Consider the following 27203-nt stretch of genomic DNA (forward strand, 5'->3'; position numbering starts at 1 on the left):
CTGGAAAGCCTACATCTTAAACAAGTCTCACCTGTCTGTCCATCCACCCCAACTGCCATGGCCATCGATCAGCTCCCCCCACCTGCCCCAACCAATCTTCTGACAAACACCATGGTCCACCAAGGGCTTCCTCAACCAGGCGGAGAGCCAGGTTTCTGTGGATATTCACCCACACTGGAATCAGAATTTCGATGGGTGGGGTCCAGCAAGATGAAAGCTTTGAGAGCCCCCCTCCCTTATTGATTCTGATGAACAGCCAGGCCTGGGGAGCCACTGTCCTGGCCAGTCTTCCTACTCAGGCTTCCCTCCCTCTTCAGTCCACCCTCTGCCAGCTGCCACCCAATCCACTAGCAGTTTCTAGAACATTCCAAGCCCTTCCTTGGCTCTCTTCCTTCTACCCCCTGTGCCACCCCTCCTCTCGATGCCAGTGAGCAAACTGCTCTGAGCAGTCAAGATTCAGCTCACAACTCCTCTCCTTGGTGGCACTTTCCCTGTTACCCTCTACCCCAAACAGGATTGAATGTTTCCTGTTTAGAGCTCTCTCTGCCCCTTCCCCCAGGTTTCTGGGTAGCTTCCCATCTTCTCCACTGGCACTTGAGCTTCAAGAGTCTTATCTTTGTACCCTGGAACCTGACACAGTGACTTCCCCATAACTAGCACTCCATAAACATCCACTGAACAAAAATTCAAATTCCCAGTTTAGTTGTACCAATTAAAGACTAAGCTTTGGGGGCGTCTGGGTGGCTCAGTCAGTGAAGCATCTGCCTTCAGCTCAGGTCATGATCCCAGGGTCCTGGGATCGAGCCCCGCCTTGGGCTCCCTGCTCCAGGGGAGCCTGCCACTCCCCCTGCTTGTGTGCGTGCTCTCTGTCTCTCTCTCTGCGTCAAATAAATAAAATATTAAAAAAAAAAAAAAAAAGACTAAGTTTGAGGGCCCCACGGTTTGGTATTTTAGTCTTTATATCTTTTTTTTTCTTTTTGAAGTACCCATATATAATACAATGGATAAATCTAATTTTCCAGAGTTGTTAATGATACATAGAAGTCTAAAATTTTCTTAAAATAGCCAAATGAAAAGTCATTAAACTAAACTTTGACCTTATTTTAGGGACCTTGAACTGCCTCTCCTGACCTTGCACATCTGAGTTCTAGCACAACTTCCCTGAAGATGTCTTGTGAGTTCTTCATACACAAGGGAAATAGATGACTGAAGGACAATATAATCTGTGAATCTGTGGCTAAAACCAGTTATAACCTGAGTCCTGATTAATGAGCCAGAACAATTTAAGAAAGATCTCGAGGCATGCCAGAGAGCTCTCTGTCTCACCACCCATTTACCACTTTCACCAATATCTTAGATGAAAAATAAAAAAAACCCACACAAATGTATATCACATACACAGCTATGAAGAAGATGGACTTCCCATGAGTCCTCTGTGTGAATGGGAAGAGGAGGAGGAAGATGGTAAAGGTGGCTGAACCACAGTTGTGGTAGTGGAAGGTATTAAGAACACAGGTTTTTAATCCTGACTCCTCCCCCACTTCTATGTAACTTTAGGCAATTTGCTCAATCTGAGCCATTTGTAAAATTGGGATAACAACATCTACACACAACATTGTTGATTCAGATGAAATGAAAGAAGGCACAGAAAGTTCTGAGGATGGCATCTGGCACGTAAGAAGTGCTCCATGACTGCAAGATAAAAGTAACCATCATCATCTTCTTCATGCCCACAGCTCTTTCTGAAAGCAGGAAAACTCATTCATGCATGCACACATCAAATGTTTATTGAGCCCCCACCATTCCCTGTTCTCTAGAAACTCTTGGTCAATGGGGGTAACAGAGAGTTAACAAGAGCGCTTATGAGTTAACAAGAGTGCTTACAAATGAACGTGAAAGGTGCCCAGAGAGCAGAGCTGGTTGTAAAGATTTCTCAGACGAGGCACTCCTCCAAGGTGTCTTATAGGTTTTGGTGCAATTGTAAATGGGATTGACTCCTTAATTTCTCTTTCTTCTATCTCATTGTTAGTGAATAGAAATGCAACTGATTTCTGTGCATTGATTTTATATCCTGCCACTTTGCTGAATTCCTGTATGAGTTCTAGCAATTTTGGAGTGGAGTCTTTTGGGTTTTCCACATAGAGTATCATGTCATCTGCAGAATGAAAGTTTGACTTCTTTGCCAATCTGGATGCCTTTTATTTCTCTTTGAAATCTTACCATTTGCAATGACATGGATGCAACTAGACGGTGTTATGCTAAGCAAAATAAGTCAATCAGAGAAAGACAATTATCATATGATTTCACTCATAGGTGGAAGTTAAGAAACAAGACAGAGAATCATAGGGGAAGGGAAGGAGGAATAAAATAAGATGAAATCAGAGAGGGAGACAAACCATAAGAGACTCTTAACTATAGGAACAAAAAACTGAAGGATGGAACTGGAGGGTCTTATGCTAAGTGAAATAAGTCAAGCAGAGAAAGACAATTATATGGTTTCACTCATATATGGAACTTAAGGAATAGCATGGAGATCACGGGGGAAGGGAGGGAAAACTGAATTGGAAGAAATCAGAGAGGGAGATGAGCCATGAGAGACTCTGGACTCAGGGAAACAAACTGAGGGTTACAGAAGGGAGGGGGGTGGGGAGATGGGGTAATTGGGTGATGGGTATTAAGGAGGGCATGTGTGATGATGGGCACTCGGGGTTATATGCAACAAATGAATTGTTGAACACTACATCAAAAACTAATGATGTATTATATGTCAGCTAATTGGACATAATAAAAAAAAGGAAACAAACTGAGGGTTGCTAGAGGGGAGGTGGGGGGGATGGGGTAACTGGAGGATGGGCATTAAGGAAGGCACTTGAAGTAATGAGCACTGGATGTTGTATGCAACTGGTAAATCACTAAATTCTACCTCTGAAACTAAAAAAAAAAAAAAAGGAGGCGCTGCTCAAATTGAATTTGGAAGGTGAGGCGCTGCTGAGCAAAGCAGTTATTTCAAGCAGAGGGAGCCCTGCAAGCTAAGGCATAGCGTGTTGAACCGGCAGCAATGCATCAAGGGCTGGCCAGAAGTTTGCAGAGCAGGAGCTGAGGGAGGAGGGAGCTGAGGGAGGAGCGGGCAGGCAATGGGGAGACGCAGAGGCGGGACCTTGTGGCTGGTCAGCGAGTCTGAGAGTGACAGAGGCTTCCAGAGTGAACTGCCAAACCGGTTTCTCTCAAAGAGATTTCAAGTAGTTGAGCTGCTGGGTCAAATGCTCTCAACATTTCTAAGGCATGTTGCCAATAGCTTTTGAAAGAGAAGGGTCATTTTACACTTCCTCCAGTAGTAATTGCTGCTCTCACCACACTTCCTCCCAGGAGTCCCCTCTTTCTCAGAACCTCTCTCCCTGGGGCCCCCATACCAGCTCTCCCCCCTCCTCCTCTTTGTCAGGGCCCATCCCGCGGCCCCTCTGAATAGTTTTGTTCCCCCGTGAACTGTCTTGGCTCTCTTCCCTCCCTTGGCGAGGCTCTCACTGCCTGGGCTTCAACTTCTACCTTGGGGCAGAAGACTCTGGTGCGACCTCCCCACCAACCTCTAACCACCCAGGGCACTGGCCGGGGAAACCCCTTCACCGCCTCAACCCCTGCAGGGACAAAGTCGGCCTCCTGGCTTCCTAAGATCACCTCTCCCTGATGTGCCTCAGTGTGTCAGCCTCACCCCCTGCTCTCAATCATCCAGACCCTGAACTCCACGTCATCCGTGGCTCCTCCCTCTCCCCAGTCCAATCCTATTGTCACCTACCTCCACACGCTCTCTGGATTCTGCCTCCGTCCACCCTGCCCAATACGGCAGCCCTAATTCTCTCCCCGACAGGAGGACCTGAGAATTCAGCCACCTGAGTCCTATGGGCACGGCTGGCATACCGCACTTCCTAAAACACAGCCCCTGATCCTGTCTTCCCACGCGCCAAATCTGCACCAGAATATAAAGCTCCGACCGAACTCTTCAGCTGCCATGACCCTCCCTTCCAGCTCTATCACCCAGCAGGCTCCTCCATCCCTTCAGGGCTTCAGCAGACTGAATTATTCGACATTTCTCATTTCTCACTCAGCAGAAAACTCCTTGAGAGGCAAGGCTATCATTAAAAAAAAAAAAAAAAAAAAAAAATCTTTCTAACCTCCCCCAAGCACGTTTTATATACAGAAAGTGCTAAATAAATGTGTTATGGGAGGTAATATACCTGTCTTCAAGGCATATGCAGGAAGGGAGATTCGACAGGGGGCAGGGCGCCAACAGCAGCGTGAAGTGAGTGAACAGGGTAGCCTGCAGACCATGGGTGGGTATGGCCGTCACCCACAGACAGCCCCCCCATTGCCCTGCTGCAGCATCACTATTTGCCCCTGGATGCAGAAATGGGGTTCAGACTGCTTTAAAACATTGTGTGGCTAAGACTGTGCAGAGAAGCAGCATTCCTGGGGCATAAAGGTGGCCAAGCGTCCTAAGACACGAGCGTTGACTTAGGCCAATGCTGTGTGCTGTCCTTCGAGGACAAATGGCTAGATCCGTGGACTTGGCGAGTGCTGGGGGGAGTGGTGGGGAAGCAAGGGAGAGGGCTTAGATTTTGTTTCTGTTTAAGAAAACTCATTAACAAAGCACTCTAAAACCTAAACAGGCAACTATACAAACTTCCCACCTCTGGAATTGACCACGTGGGGACTGACTGACCACCTGGAAAGGAAGAGACAGCCTTGGGACAAAGGTGCCTACTTGGACACAAAGTGGGTAGGGATGGCCATCAAAGCTCCTTCTGGCTCCGGGATTCTCAGATTGTCTGTCCATCCAAGCTCTTCTCTAGAAAACTCTTCCATATCAGTTTTCCTACATTATGCCTGCTACCTAGTTGGTATTTAAAAATATTTGTGGTGTAAGGCACTTGATGACACAGAAGCTTACACCTGTGTTTTTTCCGCTTCTGAAAAAAATGTTACCTAAAATAGGTTAATCATCAACAATTTTCTGTTCTCCAAAGTATCTTCCAAGCATTGCTTTCTGCCAAAATTTTCTTCTACCTCCAGTAAGTTTAAGAACTCAGAAGCCCTGCTGGATATCTGATGGCTCACATGCTCACTGGTAAACTATTCTGGAATAGTGGAGGTTCAACAGTGCCCATGTAGAACTCTGGTTAATGGAAATGTGTTAGAGGGCACAGTAATGTTTGGATAATTTGTACTTATATTACTAATTCAGCAAAGTAGAAGAAAAAAGTTTGCTTAAACCATTGAAACAATTATTTACAACTATCATTTATATCTACAGCAAAGTGTCTTTTTAAATATAAACCGAGGGCATGTGTCAGGGGGAAATGGATAGATTCTAGTCTCAGCCATCTGAATATTAGCAACCATAGATTTTACTCCACTGGGGTGTGAGAGGATCCGACTTTATGGCTATTCAAATGAAGTTTTTTTTTTTTCAAAAGGGCCAACACCTTCAAATTATTTTTTATCCAAATAATTAGCCAAGCTCATCTCAGGAGGTTCTGGGTGCCAGAATGCTGTCTTTCTATGTAAGGGTTGGAGCCCTGGCCCTGGGAAGAGATGGTTTCCCAGAAATGCTCTAGAGTGACTCCCAGAATCAGGGTGTATGTGAAAGGTGCTTTATAAATTGTAAAGCAGTGTATAAGTGTGAGGTGAAGAGCCCGTGACCCCTGGATTCACAGAAGCCCTCAACTTCTCCGGGTGAAGCTTGCCTCACACGCCCAGGCAGCTGCAACTTGGACATCGGATGAACTTAAATGCACGTGCAGGCATTTCTGAAGACCCAGGAATTCTAGAAAGCATCCTGAATACTGCTAAGCTTCTTGTTCAAGGGGCTCCGAGGAGGGTCAGGAGGATTATGGATACCATTATTCACCCGTGTCTAAGATTTCCAGGTCCCCGCGGGCAACTCTCATTCCACCTGTGGCTCAAGAAGAGGGGGTCCAGAAGCGCGGGAGACAGACGCGCGATCCCTGGGCACCCGGAAGCTCGGGTCCGGGAAGGCAGCCCCTCGCACTCGGTCTTCCCATCCCGAGGGGACCCAGGCTCCCGGGGTGGGGGTGGGGGGCGCTTGCCCCGCGGCCAGGGACCAGAGCCCTCGGAGAGCGACTCTCTGGTGCCGCCCGTCCCCAGGCCCTCCGCGGCGCTTCCCTGCGGCGAGCGCGCCAGGTGCACAGGTGTGGCCTGGGCGCCAGGTACAGTCAGCATTAGCGCCGTGCCATCTTCCCTCCCGCGCGCCCGCCCTTAGGTACCTGCGTGTACAGCGCGGCCACCGCCATGGGCGAGACAGGCCAGGGCAGCTCGAGGGCCGGGAAGGTGCGAGGCTCGGCGGCTGGGCGTGAGGCTCCGAGGCCCGGGACGAGTGACGGTCAGCGCGGCTGGCGCGTAAATCAGCGCTGGGCCATCTTGCCGGGGAAGTTTTCCAGCGGCCGACTACTCACCTTCCCCCCCGCGTCGGGTAGCGGCCTCGGGAGGAGAGGAGCCGCGGATTGGTCCTTCCCCGCCCGCCTGGCGGGTCCGCGCCGCGATTGGTTGGGGCGGGGGCTGCGGGCAGGGCGCGAGCCTCCTCCCGGCCAGGGCTCGGCGGTCAAGTGAGTCCACCTGGCGGGGGTGCGGGGCCGTCCGCGCAGGCGGGACTCCCTGGCTCTCAGAGGCAGGAAACAGGTGTGTTCTGACACGCTCCCCGTCCAAGTTCTGGCTTCCTTAGTTTGCAGCGTGTTTACTGGAAAGAGCAGAGGATCTGACCATTGCCATAGAAAGTCCAAGGGAATCAACAAATTATTAGAACTTGTAAGAGAGTTCAGCCAGGTGACCATATTCAAAATCAAATATAAAAATGAGTAATTTTCCTTCATGTGAGCAATAATCATTCAGAAATTACGATAGAAAGTAAGATGGAAAATAAGACATTTACAACATCAATGAACATATAAAGTGCCCGGAGATTACGCTAACAAAAATGCACTTGGCCTTTGTGGAGAAAATGTTTAAATTTCTCTACAAGGATATAAAAAGAGGCCTGAATAAATGGGGGGAAATCTCATCTTCACGGATGGGAATATGTGATATTGTACAGGTGTCAATTCAACCCAGATTAATAATATAATGTATAAGCCTAATATAATTGGAATAAAAATCCTAGCAGGACTTTTGGAAAATTGTACAATGATTCTATATTTTATATGGAATAAAATTTATGTATAACTAAGACAATCTTCAAAACAAAGACCAAAGAGGTGAGATTTGCCCTACCACATATTAAGGGATATCACAAAACCATCATCATTAAAACAGTGTGATACTGGCATGGGAATGGATAAATGAACAGTGGGACAGAAGGGAGTCCACCAGCAGGGCCCCATATTATATGGTGGCCTTAAGGATCAGAGTGGGAAACAAAAGATTATTTAATAAATGGGCGCATGGTGGGTGTGGTGGGGGAAGTAAGGCCATGGCAAACTCTATATCCAAAAATAAACTCCAGATAGATTCATGATCAAAACTTAAAGGTAGGGGCGCCTGGGTGGCTCAGTCTTTAAGCGTCTGCCTTCTGCTCAGGTCATGATCCTAAGGGCTTGGGATTGAGCCCTGAATCAGGCTCCCTGCTCAGCGGGAAGCCTGCTTCTCCCTCTCCCACTCCCCCTGCTTGTGTTCCTTCTCTTGCTATGTCTCTATCTGTCAAATAAATAAATCAAATCTTAAAAAAAAAAAAAAAACTTAAAGGTAAAACCATAATGTTCTTCTTTTTTAAGATTTTATTTATTTATTTGAGAGAGAGTCCACGAGCTGGGGGGGTGGGGGGTGGAGGAGCAGAAGCAGAAGGAGAGGGAGAAGCAGACTCCTTGCTGAGCAGGGAGCTGATCATGGGGCTCGATCCCAGGACCCTGAGATCATGACCTGAGCCAAAGGCAGATGCTTAACCTACTGAGCCACCCAGGCACCCCTAAAACCATAATATTCTTTTTTTTTAAATCATTGGGCTTCTCTTTTTTAAAAAAAGATTTTATTTATTTGTCAGGGAGAGAGAGAGAGCACAAGCAGGGGGGAGCGGCAGGCAGAGGGAGAAGAGCAGGCTCCCTGCTGAGCAAGGAGCCCGATGCAGGACTCAATCCCAAGACCCTGGGATCATGACCTGAGCCCAAGGCAGACACTTAACCAACTGAGCCACCCAAACCATAAAATTCTTAAGAGAAGAAAATGAAAGGTAACAGCTTTTAAATGTTGGGTTAGGAAAGAATGTCTTAAGATACAAGGTAGCAAAATCATAGGAAGAAAAAATGATGAATTTGAGGTCATCACAAGGAAAGATTTTTGTTCAGTGAAAGACACCATTCTTAAAGAAAGGCAACAGCCTGGGAAACACATTTGCAACTTAAACAACCAAGAAATGATTAATATCTATAATATTAATCTAAGATACATATGGAACTACTGTAAATTGGTTTAAAAAAAGACAGTAAGTCCAACTTTTTAAATTGACCAAGGAAATTAATAGGTAACTTGCACATGGTAACACTCAAATGACTGGTTAACACATAAAGAGATGTCACCCTTCCCTTATTACTAACCAGAGAAATACAAATGAAAACAAGGAGATATCACTTTATACTCATCAGATTGGTGAAAATATTTGGGTGGAACTACATCAAATGCTGCCTAGGATGTGAGAAAATAACTTTTTGCTCACACAACTGATGGGAACTATTGCGATATGCCATTCTAGACAGCAACTTGAGAATATTTACTGAAAATAGGTTTAGGCAGATAAATTATCACATAGTCACAAACAAGACAGTTAAATAAATCTTCATCACAAGATATATAATCTTGTGATCCCAATAATATCTCCTTTGATATATAATCACAGTTATATATCAAAGGAGATATTCATCAATATCCATCAATAGGAGATGAATTAATAGCATATACATATGGTATAATACTCTACAGCTGCCAGCAGGAATGGATGTGATCTACTTATATCAACTCAGAGAGATATAAAAAGCAATGCTGAATGGATGTATAGCAAAAGTCCTTATAGATATTTTAAAACTAGCAAAAAACTGCAATGTTATATATTGTTCACGGGTAAAAGTGTATGTAAATAAAAGTGTGGGTGATAAATTACAAAGTCACCATTAATTATGCAAGAGTGAATATGTATGAGGTTGAGGGAAATGAGATTGACAATAAAGAAAAAGGAGGAACCAAAAAAATCTTAAAGGGCCTGGCACAGACCAACAGTGATAGGTGCCACAAAAAGAGGGTTATGATGAATTCAATGTTGTGTACCTCTTGTTCAAAATAATAACATAAAGAAAAAGAAAAGGCATAAAGTGGGTGGGAGAGGGGCACCTGGGTGGCTATAGTCAGTTAAGCGTCTGCCTTTGGCTCAGGTCATGATCCCAGGGTCCTGGGATGGAGCCCCGGCATTGGGCTCCCTGCTCAGTGGGGACTCTGTTCCTCCCTCTCCCTCTGCCTTCCCCGACCTGTGCCCTCTCTCTCAGTCTCAAATAAATAAATAAATAAATAAATAAAATCTTTAAAAAAATAAAGTGGGTAGGAGCAGTTGCCTGGTTGCTCAGAGTTAAGAAGGGTCTAGAGGTCTAGCTGCTTTTTTCTTTAAATAAAATTTTTTTAAAGATTTATTTTATTTTTTAAAGTAATCTCTACAACCCAATGTGGGGCTCAAATTTACAACCCCAAGATCAAGAGTCACATGCTCTACCCACTGAGCCATCTGATGCAATTTTTGAAACTAGCAATATCTAGGGGCACCTGGCTGGTTCAGCCGGTAGAGAATGTGACTCTTGATCTCAGGGTTGTGAGTTCGAGCCCCACGTTGGGTTGTAGAGATTACTTAAAAATAAAATCTTAAAAAAAATTAAAAATTGCATCAATTTACTTTTACAGTGTATGAGTTTCAGGTTGCTTAATATCCTCATCAACACTTGATGTTGTCAGTTTAAATTTTAGCCCCTCTGTATGTTGTAATATCCCTCACAATCTCTGCCTTCTGATAGAAGTGTTTAATCCACTCACATTTAATGTAATTATTGATATGGTTGGAGTTATGACTGTCATTTTGTTCTCTATATGGCTCATATCTTTTGTTTGTTTCTCCTTATGTTTTTCATGATAGTGGGTTTTTTTTTTTTTTTAAGATTTTATTTATTTATTTAACTGACAGAGAGAGAGAGACAGCTAGAGAAAGAACACAAGCAGGGAGAGTGGGAGAGGGAGAAGCAGGCTTCCCGCCGAGCCGGGAGCCCGATGCAGGGCTCGATCCCAGGACCCTGGGATCATGACCTGAGCTGAAGGCAGCCACTTAACCAACTGAGCCACGCAGGTGCCCCATGATAGTGGGTTTTTTATTGTTGTTTTTGGTTTTGCTTTTTTGTGTGTGTGTGCACCATTTTAATTCCCACGTTTTAAAATAAATATATTTCTTCAGTTAATTTTTTAGTGGTTCCTCTGGGGATGAAAATATGCATCTTAATTCATCACAGATACTTGAGATTAATACTGTATTACTTTCCTACACCTGCTGTAGCAAAGTACCACAGACTGGGTGGCTTAAAACAACAGAGAGGTATTCTTTCACGGTTCTGAGGTTACTAGCATTACTGCTGGGTGAGGGGTTTTACTGCACTCCATTCCAAATCAAGGGAGCCCCTCCAAAGGCAAAGCTGCTGGTTTTCGTAGCTTCTTGACTCTGGTAGAATTACCAGGCTATTTGAGCTGGGTGAGGGGAGGATGATGGGAGCAGCCCCAAGCAAGGTTGTCAGACAAAGGCTGTTCTTACTCAGAGGTCAGTGGCTTGTCATGAATAAAAACTACTAATTTGTTGTATGATGTTGGTCAATTTATAGAGCCCTAAAATTGTTTTTGACACTTTTGTCCAGTGTTGTCCTTGCTTTTTTGAGGAGAGAATTTGTTGAGCTTCTCAGTCTGTCATACCAGAAGTCAAAAATTGACTTAAAAAAAAAAAGATTTATTGCAATATAATTCTTAGAGCATACACTTCACCCATTTTAAGTATACAACTCACTGATTATTAGTAGAGTCACAGATTAAACTAGCACCACAGTTAATTTTAAAACAGTTTCATCATCTCAAAAAGAAATTCCATGCCTCTTGGTTATTGCTCCATCCTGTCAATTCCCCGAACCCAACTCCTCCCAGCCCCAAGCAACCACTCATTTACTGTATGTCATCTCTCTTTTTTCATTAATTAACCTGGCTAGAGGCTTATCAATTTTATTGCTCTTTTTAAAGAACCAGCTTTTCGTTTCATCGATTTTCTTATTGATTTTCTGTCCTTGATGTCTTTGATTTCTGATTTTTTTTTTAAGATTTTATTTATTTATTTGACAGAGAGAGACACAGCGAGAGAGGGAACACAAGCAAGGGGAGTGGGAGAGGGAGAAGCAGGCTTCCCGCTGAGCAGAGAGCCCGATGTGGGGCTCGATCCCAGGACCCTGGGACCATGACCTGAGCCGAAGGCGGACGCTTAATGACTGAGCCACTCGGGCGCCCCGATTTCTGCTGATTTTTATTATTTCTTTTCTTCTGCTTACTTTGCATTTAATATTCTCTTCCTTTCTAAGTTTCCTAAAGTGGAAGCTTAGATGATTGATTATAGGTCTTTCTTCTCTAATGCATACACATTCAATGCTATAAATATTCCTCTAAGCACTGCTTTCACTGCACCCAAAAATTTTTGATAAGTTATATTTTCATTTTCATTTACTTCAAATATTTTTAAAATTCTCTTGAGATTTCTTCTTTGATCCATGTGTTAGAAGTGTGTTGCTTAAGGGGCGCCTGGGTGGTTCAGTCGGTTAAGTGTCTGCCTTGGCCCAGGTCATGATTCCAGGGTCCTGGAATGGAGCCCTGTGTCCAGCTCCCTGCTCAGTGGGGAGTCTGCTTCTCCCTCTCCCTCTGCTCCTACGCCCCTCCCTGTCCCTCTGCTCCTACCCCCCACTCATTCAAGCACGCACACTTGCTCTGTCCCTCTCTCAAATAAATGTAAAAAAAAGTCTTAAAAAGTGTGTTTTTAAGCTCCAAATTTGGGGATTTTCCAGCTATTTTTCTATCATTAATAACCTAGCTTAATTCTATTGTTATCTGAGAGCAGACACTGTCTGATTTCTGTCCTCTTAAATATTAAAGGTGTGTTTTACAGCCCAGAATGTACTCTATGTTGGTTTGTGTCCCGTGTTCCATGTGCTGTGAGTTTATTTATAAGACACTAACAAAAATCCTTTATTTCCATATCTTTATTTGAACAATTTCTATAATAGCTAGGAGAATACAGCATTAATGATGCACATTTACTAAGGACAACATTAGACAGCTACAAATTTAAAGCGTAAATGTCAATCTGATATTGTTTTGGTTTTCATCTTAGCACTAGATGATAACTAGTGAAAACCCATGTTTCAAAGGCTTTTGTTGATATGAGGTGAATTATTAACTTATTTTTTAAAATTCCATGTGAGATATGCTGGGACGGTTTCAGTTTAAAACCAGAGTTAGTTGATAATGCCTTTCACTTCTTAGTATTTCTGCTTCTTTCCTAATGGATGAATATTTTACCTAAGAACTTTTCAATGATTAACTGTATCATGTTTTTCGATGTAGATCAAAATAGAACTCCTTTTCCAGATCCAATAAGGAAAAATATTTGAAAAACTGCAATGTTCAGTTTCATTGTAGTTAAACGGCATATCCATTTCACAGTAAATTAATAATTAAAATTAACAATTCAAATACAATATGTTAAATGTCATGATGAGCTCATTTCTGTGTAACATTGGTAGAGCAATTTAAATTTTCCAAGGGCGCAAAAAAAGTGAACATTACTCCAGGAGTCCACAAAAAATACATAACCAGCAATCATAAATTACAACATACATATCCACATTTAAAGGAAAAAGTCACCATTTGTTGGAAAATATTAAATGGCTCAAGTGATTTAGAGAGCCTGAAATGTAGGCTAAAGTTTTATAACATACGGTAACAAGATATTTGAAACTATTGACTGCAAAATGCATGAAAATGTACTGACCTACCAAGCATTGAATTATACATACCAGTTTCCACTCGAAAAACATGTTTCTTTCAAATATCTCAAGCTGTATCACAATACTAAGGAAACGTTAGTCATTTTCAGTCATTTTAGGAAGCTAATGACACTCATGAAGTTAAGCTAATGAACATTTTCGCTAGACCAAATTAGAAAATTTAAAAATGTACAAAAATGCATTTTGGCAGCTATTTTACAAAGTACCTTTCAGTTCATGATCTATTGAGAAATCTACTGTATATAACTCCAAGTTGATTTAATTTGGGGTAATGCAATGGATTAGAACTTACAGAACTCTTCTCTGTTTTCATTCAAACTTTTATATATAGTACAGGGTTCCTAAAAAAATTTTTTAAAGCATGTCTATGGAAGGTCTTACAGTTGTACCCTTTACCTGTATTAAGAAAAGATCAGGGGGAAACATGCCATTTAAGCATTACCAAGAAGCTAACTTATCTATTTCTTCCATATGTTCATTTGCTTCCTTGTGACACAAAGCCCCCCCCCAAACTCAGGACCACTCTCTCTGCCCACATTCACCGGCTCTGAGACTGGTGCTGAGTTCTGATACCTGTTTGGAAATCACAGAAAAGAAAGGAAGGCGAAGTCCCAGGAGGGATAGTCATGCAGGAAGGAGAGACAGGAATCCATGGTTGGAGGCCACGCCCAACCAAAACCCTCCCAAAACCTTGAGAAACAGGGCAAGATATCCTCTCCCAGTAAGTCAGTCCCTTACCGAGGAGAAGTTCCCAGAGAACTTAAGGCAGCTCTCGGAGGGAAGGGAGCAGGGGTTAAGGCGGTCCTCACAGCACAGCCTGAGAAGAAATCACGCCGCACTTACCCATGAACAGCGGCCCCAGCAATGCCCGGAGCCTCTCTAACACGCATGCACGGAGCACCCCCAGCTCCGGAGGCAACCCTGGCAGCATGCACACACTGTAACGTTCAGACACACTGCCTTGTACACGGCTGGCCCGGGGACAGGCCTCAGCAGGTGCCAGGCGGCTTGGCTGCAGGCTGCTCAGCGCACCTGGCAGCTCTATGTGGCTCTGAGGAGTGGGCGTTGAGAGTGACCTACCTAACTCTGGGGAGGCTTGCACGCCTTCGAGCCAGGTTGAGACGGCCTGCGTCTAATTAAAGACCTAAACGCAGAGTATTGCACCCTCCAAGGGAGCTCTGACTCATCATAAAAATCAAACCTAGGTATAGCAGGGAACGGACAAGGAGAAAGCCACCAGGCTCCGGGCACTTCATCTTGTTAGCATGAAGAACCTGGGATGTCGCACTTGCTCAGTTCCTATATGCCAGTTGCCAATTCTGATAAGAGAGAGAGAAAAAAAAAAGAATACCTCTTGCTGACCCAGGGCACCCCACGGGTACCAGGAGAAACAGAATGTCCCCTGCAGACTCTTCAGTCTCCTGCCTCCACCTGCCCACCACACGGCCAGGGCTGCAGGCAGGAAAGGGGCACCGCGGGAGGGCAGTGTGACCTCAGCGCATCACCGACCATCTCTTTCTCAAATTATCATCAGCGAGCTACCCTTTCGGCCTTCCAGCACTGTTGTGAGGATACAATGAGGTAACAGAGGACGACGTGTGCCTAAGAAAAGCATAGCCAGATGCAAGGTCCTGGTCTGCACTACTCTCAGCAAGAGATTGTAAGGGTCACACGCTCGTTTTTGCTTTCTGTTTCATCCCAAACAGCTGAAGTTACCCAGGGGATCCTTGAGGATGCCACCTGGGGAACTCTACATTCTGGTGACTGTGTGTGTGTGTGTGTGTGTGTGTGAGAGAGAGAGAGAGAGAGAGAGAGAGAGAGAGCTGGAGGGGCACAGAGAAGGAGAAAGAGAGAGAGAGAGAGAGAGAGGGGAGGCCAGGTGGATATATGACTATTGTGTGAGGATTTCTCAGGATAGGACAGGTGCCCTTTTACCTAGGGTTAGCCGCCCTCACATGTTACTAAAAGATCTGATCTATATTCTATATGACACATAATTACTCACCCAGAAAAAGCCAACTCAACTCTCAATACCCACTGAAACAAAGGCAATAAAGCAAATCGTACAAACTGACCGGAATCCCCAAATATCCTTCCGGTAGGCTTTAGAATGTATCTTTTTGTACTTTTGCACTTGATGATAGAAGTGTCAGGTACATGGAGATTTTTCAAAACTTCCAAAGGAATCGCTTTCTGGATCTGACCTTCCCCCTTCTTTATAGTTACTCTCAGGTCAGGTAGACCAAAGCCTTAACCGAAGAAAAGCTACAAGGAAAACTGCTCATTTTTCAGCCTTGCATTCCCAGATGTGAGCAGAGTCTGTATGTAAGGTGAGTGGGGAGACTGTTGAGAAGGAGCTATTAAGACAGAACCCTGTTCTTTCAAGATCTTTCTTTGAATTCCCACTGTGTATCACAGGGGAGATATGAAAAAGCAAATTAGTGACGATGTTAAGGAATGTACTGCCAAGAAGCGAGAACAACAATATCAGCCTGAAGGGAGGCCGGGGGGCAACTGAGGACTGACTCCATTTGCTGCCTTGCACATGGTCAGAGTTGGTGAGCAGGCAGGTGATGTGATGCACGGTTGGGCTGAGGGAAGGGAAAGAGTGAAGGGTGGAATGGGCAGGTGGACGGCTGGGGAAGGTAGGTTTCAAGCCGGGTGAGAAAATGTGGTTGGAGAGAGGGTGAGCTGTCCTCAGAGGGGCTAAAGGAAACCCCTAGTCAGCAGATTATTATTGCAGCCTCAAGAAAGTAGCACACAGAGTCATTTACCAGGTATTGGGGGTCCCTGGTTGTAAGGTATTCTTGTTATGACTAAAGATCTTTAGGCTGCTAAGAGAAGTTGATTCAGATCCCCATCTGGGGTCCTGGGTAGGCCTTGGAGGAAGCTGGAGCCTGGAATAGTAGAATCTTTGTGTGACCATCACCGAACAGGAGAGATTCTGGCCCAGGTGTGGAACGGAGGCTCCAGCACTTTCCAGCACAAAGGCAGGAGACGAGAGAGAGACATTTCAGGATACGAGCTGTCTGGGGTACGATAAAGGGCTGCAATGGCAGTAGGAGCTACAGTGTGCTCTTGAAGACCTGACAAGATTCAGGGTGTGCACAGGACATGTTACACAGGGACTAAGCTGGGGAAGGGCCTGAGAGGATTTCCCAGTCCGAGGTGGACAGCCTACACCATGGTGGCATTTTTTTTTAGCATCTCCCCTATGCAATGAGTCAGTTCATTGAAAACCACATTGACAACTGGGGAAAAGTAAGAGAACCTGATTGAATCAGTAGTGTTTTTGGCTGATTTTGCAAATAAATAAATGTATCCAACCTGAATGCAGCAGTACATGATTCAATAAAAATTACCCAAACTAATCCACGTTCAAAAAGCATGTAAATCATGTACATTTAAGAAGGATTATAGCTACACCAACTTGTAATTTTACATTTAATTAATCCCCCAGGATTAAGAGGCACCAAACACTGATCCTTCCATATCAGGGTGAACTTACTGAGTAACTGCATCTAGTTTCTCTATAATCCAAGTGCCAAGAGAAGAGAAATTTTAGATATGGAAGGGTCCAACCCTCTTATTGTATAAATGAGGAATGTGAGGCCCAAATAAGTTAACAGTGTTTATCTTTTAATAACAATCTTTATCATGATTTGAAACTGACTTCCATTAATATTGCACATGTTTTAATAAGATGTCATTTTTCATAGACCATCTAACAGTTAAGTTATATAAATCTATGTTTGTGATTCAGAACCAGAGTTTCTAATGAAAGCTAAGAACTTGCTCTTGCACAACCGGAAAGACCCACTGTCTAGGATTTCCAGGAAAAATTGAGAATATGTTTAATTAGGATTTCAGAATGAAACTTATAGGATCTGGGTCTTATTGAAACATATCCTCTGTAAAATTTAGCAATCTTCTTATATTTCTTACATAAGTCTTAAAGTATTCCTAACATGATGCTCCTTAAAGTATCTAGTGGTACTGAGAACATTTACAGAACTTGCAAAGCCTAAAAAAAATGGAACCATAGTATTTATTATACACCTTCTTTTGCATAATTTATAGGATAATCAAGGTTTCAAGACCTGAATCTTCTCTAGATAGTGACTGAGATTAATTCTTAATAAATTAAGAAGAAGAAAGAAAACCTGTCAGGATTGAAAATATGCAGTGCAGGAATCTGGTCTGGGAACTAAAAATAAGTCACTTCACAGAACACTGTACCCTGATGTGATATCCACCCAGGGAAAATGAATGAGCACATCAATGTAATACATTCTGAATAAATAATGACATCAACAACAGCCACTTTGTCTAATCCTATCCCTAAATGTCAAATATTTTGTCATATTACTACATGACTTCCCAGTGTCTGCTACTTGTGCAGGTGAATCTGTATATATTTGCACATAATCCAGTTAAAACTGATCTGATTGAATTGTAAACAGAGTCGATAAAAGAGAAGCTTATTATTGTAGTGCCTAATAAGAATATTGTTTATATATTAAAGAACACAGTTTGTAGCAGCAATTTAAAATGCTCAGTAAACTACAGTACAAATGGACTTCTATGCTATATGGCAAACCAACATTCTCTTAATATCTCTATATCATAGTGACACATATAAGGAATTTACTTGACCAAGTACTTTACATATTGCCAGTTTATTTCTTTGATCCAGTTTGACAACATCAACATAACTGATTCCTGAACTGTTATGATATGTACTCAATGGCAATTTTTCTTTCAATTCTTCTGGCCCGCGTAGAGGAGGCTCTTTGTAGGTGCCTTCCTAACAACAGTTCATACCTGGAATTTTCATTTTTACCATACCATTTAGATGCAGTGCTAAGGATTTAAAATAAATGCTGGCAGCTGGAGACCTTTTTTCCCCTTTTCCTTCTGTCATTCACCTGCATGTACCTCGGGATACCTAACTGATCCAGGGTGGGTGTTGCTGGTAAGGTAACACAGCACAAAGAAGCCTATCGTTCTTTCCAAGATGATGAAAGTATTTAGGGAGATTTCCGATTAATAACCTCTCGTTTGAAAGATAATTAGTACTGTCTCTTTAAAAATGTCTCTTCAGTAGCTCACTAGAAATAATGGGTTCTTATTGTCACTGTTTGCCTTGACATCACATCACCTTCAGACCCGTGATATGAATCCCAGGCCCAGGCTGGCTGGAATCTGGATGGTTTCTAGTGCAAGGGAGGATGGGTTAAAAGGAAAGGTGACAGGAAAGATGTGTTTAGCATCCATGAGCAGCTGAGGAGAGTCTTTCCTGTCTCGTAAACGCATCTGAGATTAAAAAAACAAAAAACAGAGCGTCAGTTCTTTGAATCTATGAAGATTTTTTCCCCCACCAAAAATCTACCAAAAAGTCCTCAACTAATAAAGAATGTTCATATTTGTTTTAAAATCACTTCCTTTTTCTAATAAGCTGTTATCAAAAAGTTAATGCACTGTTAAAATGAGATAATACAATAATAAAACACATTTTTTCTCAATAAACTGCAAAATTTTCATTCAAAAAACAGTGCTTGTGAATCAAAGAAAAAGAAAGCCTGGGAGATCTTACCTGTATAGTACGAATAAATGATACAGAGACTCTTTCTTCAAACTCATTAACTGGAGTATACAAATTCAACACTTTGACAATCTGTGAGAATGAAATGATTAAAGTTTTCAGCATATTATCAAACACACACTGGGTGCTTATAATCTGGAAAAGTAAAAGGATCTATGCATATAGTCTGTAATTCTACTCAGGGCTGGGTTGGGATAAGGGGAGAGAGAGCTGGTCTAAAGGCATATTTACCTTTACTAGGTGAATTTTTAAAATAAGAATGTATTAATGTAACATTTATACATTTTAAGAAGTAATACAAATTTGGAAAAACAATAAACTACACAAAAGAACACTACATGAAAAGGAAAAGTGTCCCACTCAATCCTCTCAGTCTACCCTAGTGGCTATGGTTAATGGTAACCCTTGTTTCCATCCAGCTGCTTTCTATACCCATCCTATGTATAATCTAGGTAAGATGTCTATACTACAAGACATGTCAAGAACATTAAGCAAGCCCAGGAGTCAGCACAGAAATAACTGGCAAAAGAAAAATGGGCATGGTTATGCCTTGCCTCGTGCTGTTGCCACTGTCCTCAAATGCCCTTCCCCTCTTCTCACTTCCTTAAATTCAATGCCCAGCTTAACGGGACCTTCCCTGAACACAGTTACCGCCCCTCGGCACTTCCGTTAGACATCTTACAATAGAACTTGCTTGAACCTCATAGAGTAGAATCAGTTGGGTATGTCTGCCTTGCCTACTAAACTGGAAAATTCCTTTTAGGGAAGGATTGTTTCTTATTTTTTGAAGTATCTCCCCCAGCAACAGGTACGGTGCCTTGAGATAGGAGCCCCATGAGTCATTTATTGAAATGAAGGAACAAGAATGATCTGTCTTAAAAACAGAGAAGTCTGATATCATTCAATTATCAAATAATATGGACAATTACTTTTTGGAATACAGGCTGCACAGAACGCAGAGAATGTACACCCCATGAAAGCAAGGACGTTGTTTTGTTCTCGGTTGTAACTCGGTGCCCACGGCATTATGCAGAACACTGTAAACGCTCAATAAAGATTTACTGAATGTGGACTGCAGATGACTGTGACTCCCACCAAAACGTAAAACTTCCAGGTAAAATCTCCTTTCTTTAAGATCTGTATAGATCCGTGTCTTCTCTGACACACGTGAAGTCAGCTCAAAGACAAGAGCAATGGCCGGGGGGGACTCCTTACTTCCCTAAGCGTCACCCTTGCTGAATGCTACAGGGTCTCTCAGCAGGGGGAGGCGCTTCACCTGGGCAGTAGTTAGAGCACTGCACATGGAACAGATAGCTTCTGCATCATCATCTGTCTTCTTTTTCACTTGTAAGAGCTGAGCAGCCTGAATGAGAGGTTCCAGGGTTTCCTTAGCCCCGCTAGTCATCAGATTCTTGTCACGCAGCCATTCTTCCAGTTGACTGACATTGTACCTGTGCCACAAAGAGAGAGAGGGAGAGAATGCAAATTTACTGAATGTTGTCATAGATGTCTTCATTTTTTATGTATGGCTTTGTCAGGAATCTCAGTTAAAATGACAGGCAGTATTTCTGTTCAATTTTCTTAAATTTTACCAGCTGTGCTTAAAATTTTATTATAGCCATGAGGTTTATAATCATAATTATATAAGAGTAACTGACTGGTGGGCGCCTGGGTGGCTCAGTTGGTTAAGCAACTGCCTTCGGCTCAGGTCATGATCCTGGAGTCCCGGGATCGAGTCCCGCATCGGACTCCCTGCCCAGCGGGGAGTCTGCTTCTCCCTCTGATCCTCCCCCTCTCATGCTCTCTGTCTCCCATTCTCTCTCTCAGATAAATAAATAAAAAAAAAAAATCTTTGAGGAAAAAAAAAAAAAAGAGTAAATGACTGGATGATATAATTAACTTCAATGGAAGATAGAAATAGAGCCATTACAGCAAAAATTATGAAATAAAACCTGCTGAAAGACAAAACAGAACATCCAACATGGCCGTGTCCTTATTAAACAGCTGACCAGAAAACGCTTCCTAGCTTGTCTTACAACATCAGAGGAGAGAATCAATAAATTTCAAGTACCCCTTCCTCCTTCAGTCAGACTCCACGGTAGTCACGAAAAACAAGATGCCCCCACACAGACCTTGTGCGGCAGCCCTGGTTAGGGAAGAGCCTGAGTGATGGAGTAGTGGCCTGAGGAAGCCCAGGGATGGAAGGAGAGAAGGTAAGTGGGGGAGGGGGAGCACTGGAAGAGACATGACCCCAAATGTGGAGAGAGATGTAGAAATTACACAGATGCTGAGGTTTCAAGAAGTGGTCAACCAGGCGACAGTGGTTCTCATGCTAAAATGCTAAATGGACACACGATGAGAACTTAACTTTGCAGTCAGGCAAGTAGGAGATAGTCTGATATTATAACAGTGCTTCACATGTACAGAGAAATACATAAACAACCCTTAAAGAGAAATAAACTCTACTACCTGAATGAAAGGATTATCTTCTTAATGTTAACTACAATGCACGTGTGTCAGAATGGAAAATTTGAAAAGAATGCCAAGGTTTCCTGAGATTAACTAAAGACTTACGTAAGAGAGATTCTTTTTTCCTCTCTTGGTGAATATTCTGTTTTAAAATAAATGATTTGCTGGGGCGCCTGGGTGGCTCAGTTGGTTAAGCACCTGCCTCTGACTCAGGTCATGATCCCAAGGGTCCTGGGATCGAGCCCCTGAGTTGGGCTCCCTGCTCAGTGGGGAATCTGCTTCTCCCTCTCTCCCCCTGCTCGTGCTCTATCTCTCGCTCTTTCTCTCCTGCTCTCAAATAATAAATAAAATCTTTTAAAAAAAGAAAATAAATGATTTGCAAAAAAAAAAATCAATTCTATTATGATAATGGGTTATGCTGAGGAGCAGCTGGGCATAAAAACTGAGTGCACATTTTTGTAAAAGATACCAGGGCATGTTTCCGGTTAATAAGAGGTCTATTAGACATGTTCTTGTTGCCATGGTACAAAAAGGCGTTTTGTCAAAATAAATTTCTAAGAGAAAGCAAACATTAGAAATCTTCATGATAAAGATTCAGTATTTTGTTAGGTACAATTAAAACACACGCAAAAGGTGAGGAAGCAGCTATCTCAACTCGAAGTATTTTTTATCATCTCTCCATTCCCTCCAACAAATCAGTGTCCCGGGGAAGCAGGGTTCCCAGCTGGTGGAGGGGAGAACCTGTTGAAAGGCACAGTCCGGAGCAGTACCGCATGAAAGTGGAGAGGTCCAGCCAGGCAAGAGAAGACAGCTCCATGCGTGGTCTTCCCCGGCTGGGTGGCTGGTGGCAGCAGACATCAGCTACCCTGACCGCAAACAAGCCATTGGCCCCTGCACCGCGGCCAGCAGTCGGCCCGGGAGCGGACAACAGCGCAGGTGCTCTCTGCTCACCTGATCTGCATGCCTTTACTCCAGGAGCACATGTCCTTGCGCAGGAGGAGGTTGTTCAGGGTGACGGCCCCAACGATGTAGAACATCTGCTTGACCACCTGCTTGATCAGTTCAGGGTCCATGCCGTGCTGACACAGGACCGAGTGGAAGGAGTTGAGCTGCCGAAGGATGGAGTCCAGTGTGTAGGTGCCCTCGTCTGCGATGCTGGAGGTTCGCTTTCTGAGCCCCGTGGGCTTCACGCCAGACACACCCTGAATGGTTTCGTGCTCCAGCATGCCAGAGACTGCAGGAGGAGTTCAAGCGTTAGAAGACGCCTGTTGCACGTGCATACACACCTGCTCACACATGCACACACATACTCTCATGCATTCAACTTAGGAAAGTGATCTGAGTATCAAAAGAGAGGGGAAAAGAACTTTCCGAAAAAGGGCTTCCAGATTTTAAACTTTAATGAAGAAATAATTCTTTTTTTTTTTTTTAAGATTTTATTTATTTATTTGACAGAGAGAGACACAGCGAGAGAGGGAACACAAGCAGGGGGAGTGGGAGAGGGAGAAGCAGGCTCCCCGCGGAGGAGGGAGCCCGATGCGGGGCTCAATCCCAGGACCCTGGGATCATGACCTGAGCCAAAGGCAGACGCCTAACCGACTGAGCCACCCAGGCGCCCCAGGACTAATTCTTAAATGCAAAAATTTACCATGAAATTGAGAAATCTTAATGGTGCATTTTCTAAAATACAAAGCAGCTGCCTTGTACTAGCACACGCTTGTGATATCTTGGGAGGGTTTTTGAGAAAGATGCACTAGTTAGGGAAAGGAGAAGAGATTCTCCAGGGACATCTGAGCCCCACAGGCAAACCAAGTAGCAAGAACAGCAGGAGACTGGGCAGTGGTCGTGGAGAAGCCTTGGGAGGCGGTGGGGGTGTGGGGCTGGAAAACCGGGCCCTTCCTTGCCCTGAGCTTCCCACAGTAGCAGGGAGGCCTCGGGTTAGTCTCAGCCTCCCGGAACTCAGTCTTCCCAAATCTGGGGCACTCCCCACCCCCCCCCACCCTGCCCACTGCGCCCTCACAGTGTTTGGCTTATGCCTCCTCTAGGATGGTTGTGGGATGACCACCCCCTGGCCTGGCAGGCGCTTGAGAGTAGGGGCCACTCCTCATTCATTTTTTTATCTCTTAGTCATTTTATAGCTCACAGCGCTAACCGAAGCTTCCACAGAACCTCACACTGACACAAAACAGCGGTTTTATCAAATCACTGGGAGATGGGGGCAGTGGTTTAAAGTGGGACATCTCAGGCGTAAGCTTCCTGTTTAGCCAATAAAAATAGGCAAAAGTAGAAGATATATTGGCTGAAGTTGATCTTCCCTGCATCTGTGTCACCTCTTACTAGCTGACCTACATTGCTTTGAATACACACCTGTTAGGGGACAACTGAAGAACTGACCCCTGAAGTCATCCCCTGAGAAAAATCACTGTTGTCTCCCATGGCTTCCTCAGCCTTTTATGTTTCTGGTTGGCTAACTGTGGGTTTTCGATGGAAGACAGAATACTAAGGGCAATGAAGAAGTTGTGGGAATGTGGAAAACACATGGGTGGGAAAAGAAAGGGTAGCTGGGACTAGCCTTAAGAAGCTGCTGATAGGGACACCTGGGTGGCTCAGTCGGTCAAGCGTCCGCCTTCAGCTCAGGTCATGATCCCAGGGTCCTGGGATCGAGCCCCACATCGGGCTCCCTGCTCCGCGGGAAGCCTGCTTCTCCCTCTCATACTCTCCCTGCTTGTGTTCCCTCTCTCGCTATTTCTCTGTCAGATAAATAAATAAAATCTTTAAAAGAAAAAAAAGAAGCTGCTAATAATTTGCCTGAAGATAACAGTTTGGTAACTTAAAACAAATTTAATTCAATTCATTCAAAATTAGCAGCCTGCAGTTTATATATGCGTCCTAGTTCCTACTTCATATGTGCTACACATGCCAAAGGAATACAGGTAGTATGGCACGTAAATACACGCCCGGAGTGAGCACGCGGATACAAAGAGAGGTACGAGACTCACACACCTAGGTGAATACACACACAGAAACACACACATGCACACCCCAGTCAGTTATCCAGTGAGAAACCACTCCTTGCCTTTGACAATTCCATGGGGGCCTTGAGATGTATAACTCACCATGGAGTGTCCGAGACCTATTCTTGTTGCCATGGTACCCCCGCCCCAGCCCTTTGACTGTAACCTAATAGGCAAAGGGCAAACTCTCCCCAGCCTCCTTTGTTTTAGGTGGGCCGTGAGGAGGCCCTGTGTAGCAGTTTCCTAGACCAAAGTTTAAAGTGTTTTTGAAAACTGGACAAGGAATGAGGTATATTGCTGGGTATAAAGCAGAACTCAAACTCAAGGGAGAGGCATCACCCAGTGGAGAGATTCACTAGATACTGCAGTTTCAATCATGTGGAAGCAGTGACTGTGATGTATCCCAATTAGCCATGGCTGGGGGTCTGGGATTCCTCAGCTAATTTCAGAACTGAGTCTTACTACTTTATGTTCTTTGTATCAAGACATGCCTCCAAACAAGTGTCGCCGCTGCACACGTGAGGCAGACAGGCTTCGACGTCAGCCCTGCCCTCGCCTTACCGATCATTGGCTGCAGGATGTTCTCTAACACCCGCACGAGCTGCTGGTAGATCTGAATAGCCAAGTCACTTAGCACCTGCCGGTACTCAGCCAGGTCAAAATTGGTGAGGCAGTGTTCATTCTGGCGAGATGTGTTGTGTTTCATAAAGCCCTAGAACCAGAAAGCAAAGTTACTGACACCCAGGAAATGAAATGTCTCTCCTAACTCCTTTGTTTGAGCAGATTCCCCTGCTGTCTTTCCTCTGAAGAGTTTCCATCTGTTCCACTCCTGAATGCCAGACAGTCATTCTCAAATGCTCTGTGTGTTTGTTTCCATCGTAACCCCCTTCCACTTCTTAATCAGCTTTTGAATAATATCTCAACTTGGCTAGCTAGCAGTTAAGCCCTTCCAATAGCCGTGTCAGTGAAACAAGATGGGGGAACTTAATTTGGAGAAAAAAAAAAAAGGAACGAGCGTTTTCACTTATGACGTAGCACATCTACTGCCAGACACTAAATTACCTCAAGTACTAATCTCTTAACTTCAGTTCTATTAAATATAGTCCTATTTATAAATACTGCACCTGAAGGGCATACATAATCTGTTTAAAACAGACCAATTTCTACTGAGATCAGTGAATAAATAAAAAATTTCCCTTTATTATATTTCATGGTAACCATACATGATTTTCAATCCAAGCTTAGAATGGAATTTTTTGGTGGTATTAGTTAAAATGGAAAATCAACTGTACAGGCAGGTACTTTTGTCAGACATTGCCTACTTGATGGATTCTACCCAAAGCCAAGCATCTGCCTCCCTACAAACTACCTGACAACACAGTCTAGAAGTGGGGACTGATAGGACAGCTGATGGCCTCTCAGAGGAATTCTAGTCTGTCTGTCCCACCTTCTCAGGGACTGCACCTTACTCATTTTTATGCTTTCCAACATTTGCCAGGACAGTCCTCTGCCCTAGCCTCTGGGTGCCCAGAAAATGCTACTGGTCAGCTTCTCTGCCTGCCCTCCAGGCAAAAAATGGAAGGCATGGACAGCCGTGGGTAGGGGCACAGGCTGCAGAGGCGGGCAGCCCCAGAACCCCAGCTCTGCTCCTTCTGACTAAGAGGACCTGGGCAAATTGATGAACATCACCAAACTTCAGTTTTTCATCTGTAAAACTGGGTTGTAATTCCTACCTCACAGAGATGCTGTAAGAATTAAATAATAGAGTGTATAGGAAGTGCTGTCTGATACATACGGAGTAGACCTTAATAAAGAATAATTATTAACATATTACATAGTTTTGAAGTCTATCAAACACCTGATGAATTTATCACTGCAAATAAAAGCAGAATAGGTTTTTGGGCCAATCTAAAGAGATATGCCTCAGTTTGATCACCTTTTTATGTATTATGGAAAGCCAAAATTGATGAATTTCTTTAAACAGTTCAATATTTCTCGTATCAGTCCCCTGAAAAGCCGACTTCCACATACTGACAAGAGGTTTCATGGCTTGTAATAATTCATTAACTAATGCCCGTTTTATTTCTGCCATGCTTTCTCATAATGCAAACTCTCAGAGGGAAGAAACTATGTTGCTCTCCAATTCACTGTTTCATAAACAATGAACATCAAACAAAGCTATGAGCTTCCAACCCACCTCTGAATTCAGGTTTCTAAATTAACAAATGGGGGGCGCCTGGGTGGCTCAGTCCATTAACCGTCTGCCTTCGGCTCAGGTCATGATCCCAGGGTCCTGGGATCGAGCCCCACATCGGGCTCCCTGCTCAGCGGGAAGTCTGCTTCTTCCTCTCCCTCTGCCCCTAGCCCCTGCTTGTGCTCTCTCTCTCTCTCACTTGCTCTCTTTCTCTTTCTCTCAAATAAATAAAATCTTTAAATTAACAAACTGTTAAATGTTCCATGCTTTTAATCTTTTCCTTAAAGAGGACAGAGAAAGTACGTCCTGCTGGTTTTGTGATCAAGGTTTCCTCACCTCCTCGCCACTGTACTGCTTCAAACAGTGCAAAAATCGGCATGTGTTAGAGAGCCAGAAGGACACGGTTTCGAAATCATCACCTCTTTTCTGAAAGAGAGAAAAAGGCTAAATTCACTTTTCCTTAGGGAAATAGCAACCTGAAAGTCACTAAAAGACACCAGAAGGCCCACTTCTTTCGGTTACATTATAATTACAAAAATAAATCACATTGCAATTGTAAAGTCTTACATCATTGCTAGAAAATTTCAACCCTGTGTTTGTTGGTTGGTTGTTACTTTGCTTGGCATCTATTTTCTTGCCGTTAGAAAAGGATGCCCAGTCATTCAAGTGATGTTAGCTTAGCAGTCCCTTTTGGCAGAACAAAATTCATCAAACCACAGCTTACCCCAACTCACTTCCCTCAGGATTACTCAGGGGATGAGAAAGGACTAAAAGCACAAAAGGGAATCACAGACAAAGAAGCACCG

General features: G+C 43.7%; 1 protein-coding gene across 3 annotated transcripts in view; it reads right to left on the reverse strand.

Annotated features, from left to right (window-relative positions):
* Window positions 1-12293: 12293 nt before the first annotated feature.
* MYO5A (myosin VA) overlaps window positions 12294-27203 on the reverse strand; it is a 196808-nt gene continuing 181898 nt past the window's right edge. For all 3 annotated transcript variants that reach the window (XM_032417787.1, XM_032417786.1, XM_032417788.1), the window contains 6 exons: window positions 26734-26823; window positions 24765-24915; window positions 22141-22423; window positions 19997-20171; window positions 18712-18792; window positions 12294-18431 (listed from right to left, as the gene is read on the reverse strand). In XM_032417787.1, coding sequence (XP_032273678.1) covers window positions 18279-18431; window positions 18712-18792; window positions 19997-20171; window positions 22141-22423; window positions 24765-24915; window positions 26734-26823 — 933 coding nt within the window. In that variant the 3' untranslated portion in view covers window positions 12294-18278. The remainder of the gene's footprint in view (window positions 18432-18711; window positions 18793-19996; window positions 20172-22140; window positions 22424-24764; window positions 24916-26733; window positions 26824-27203) is intronic.

The sequence above is a fragment of the Phoca vitulina genome, unplaced genomic scaffold (genome assembly GCF_004348235.1).
Source record: "Phoca vitulina isolate PV1807 unplaced genomic scaffold, GSC_HSeal_1.0 scaffold20, whole genome shotgun sequence".
Taxonomy (NCBI): domain Eukaryota; kingdom Metazoa; phylum Chordata; class Mammalia; order Carnivora; family Phocidae; genus Phoca; species Phoca vitulina.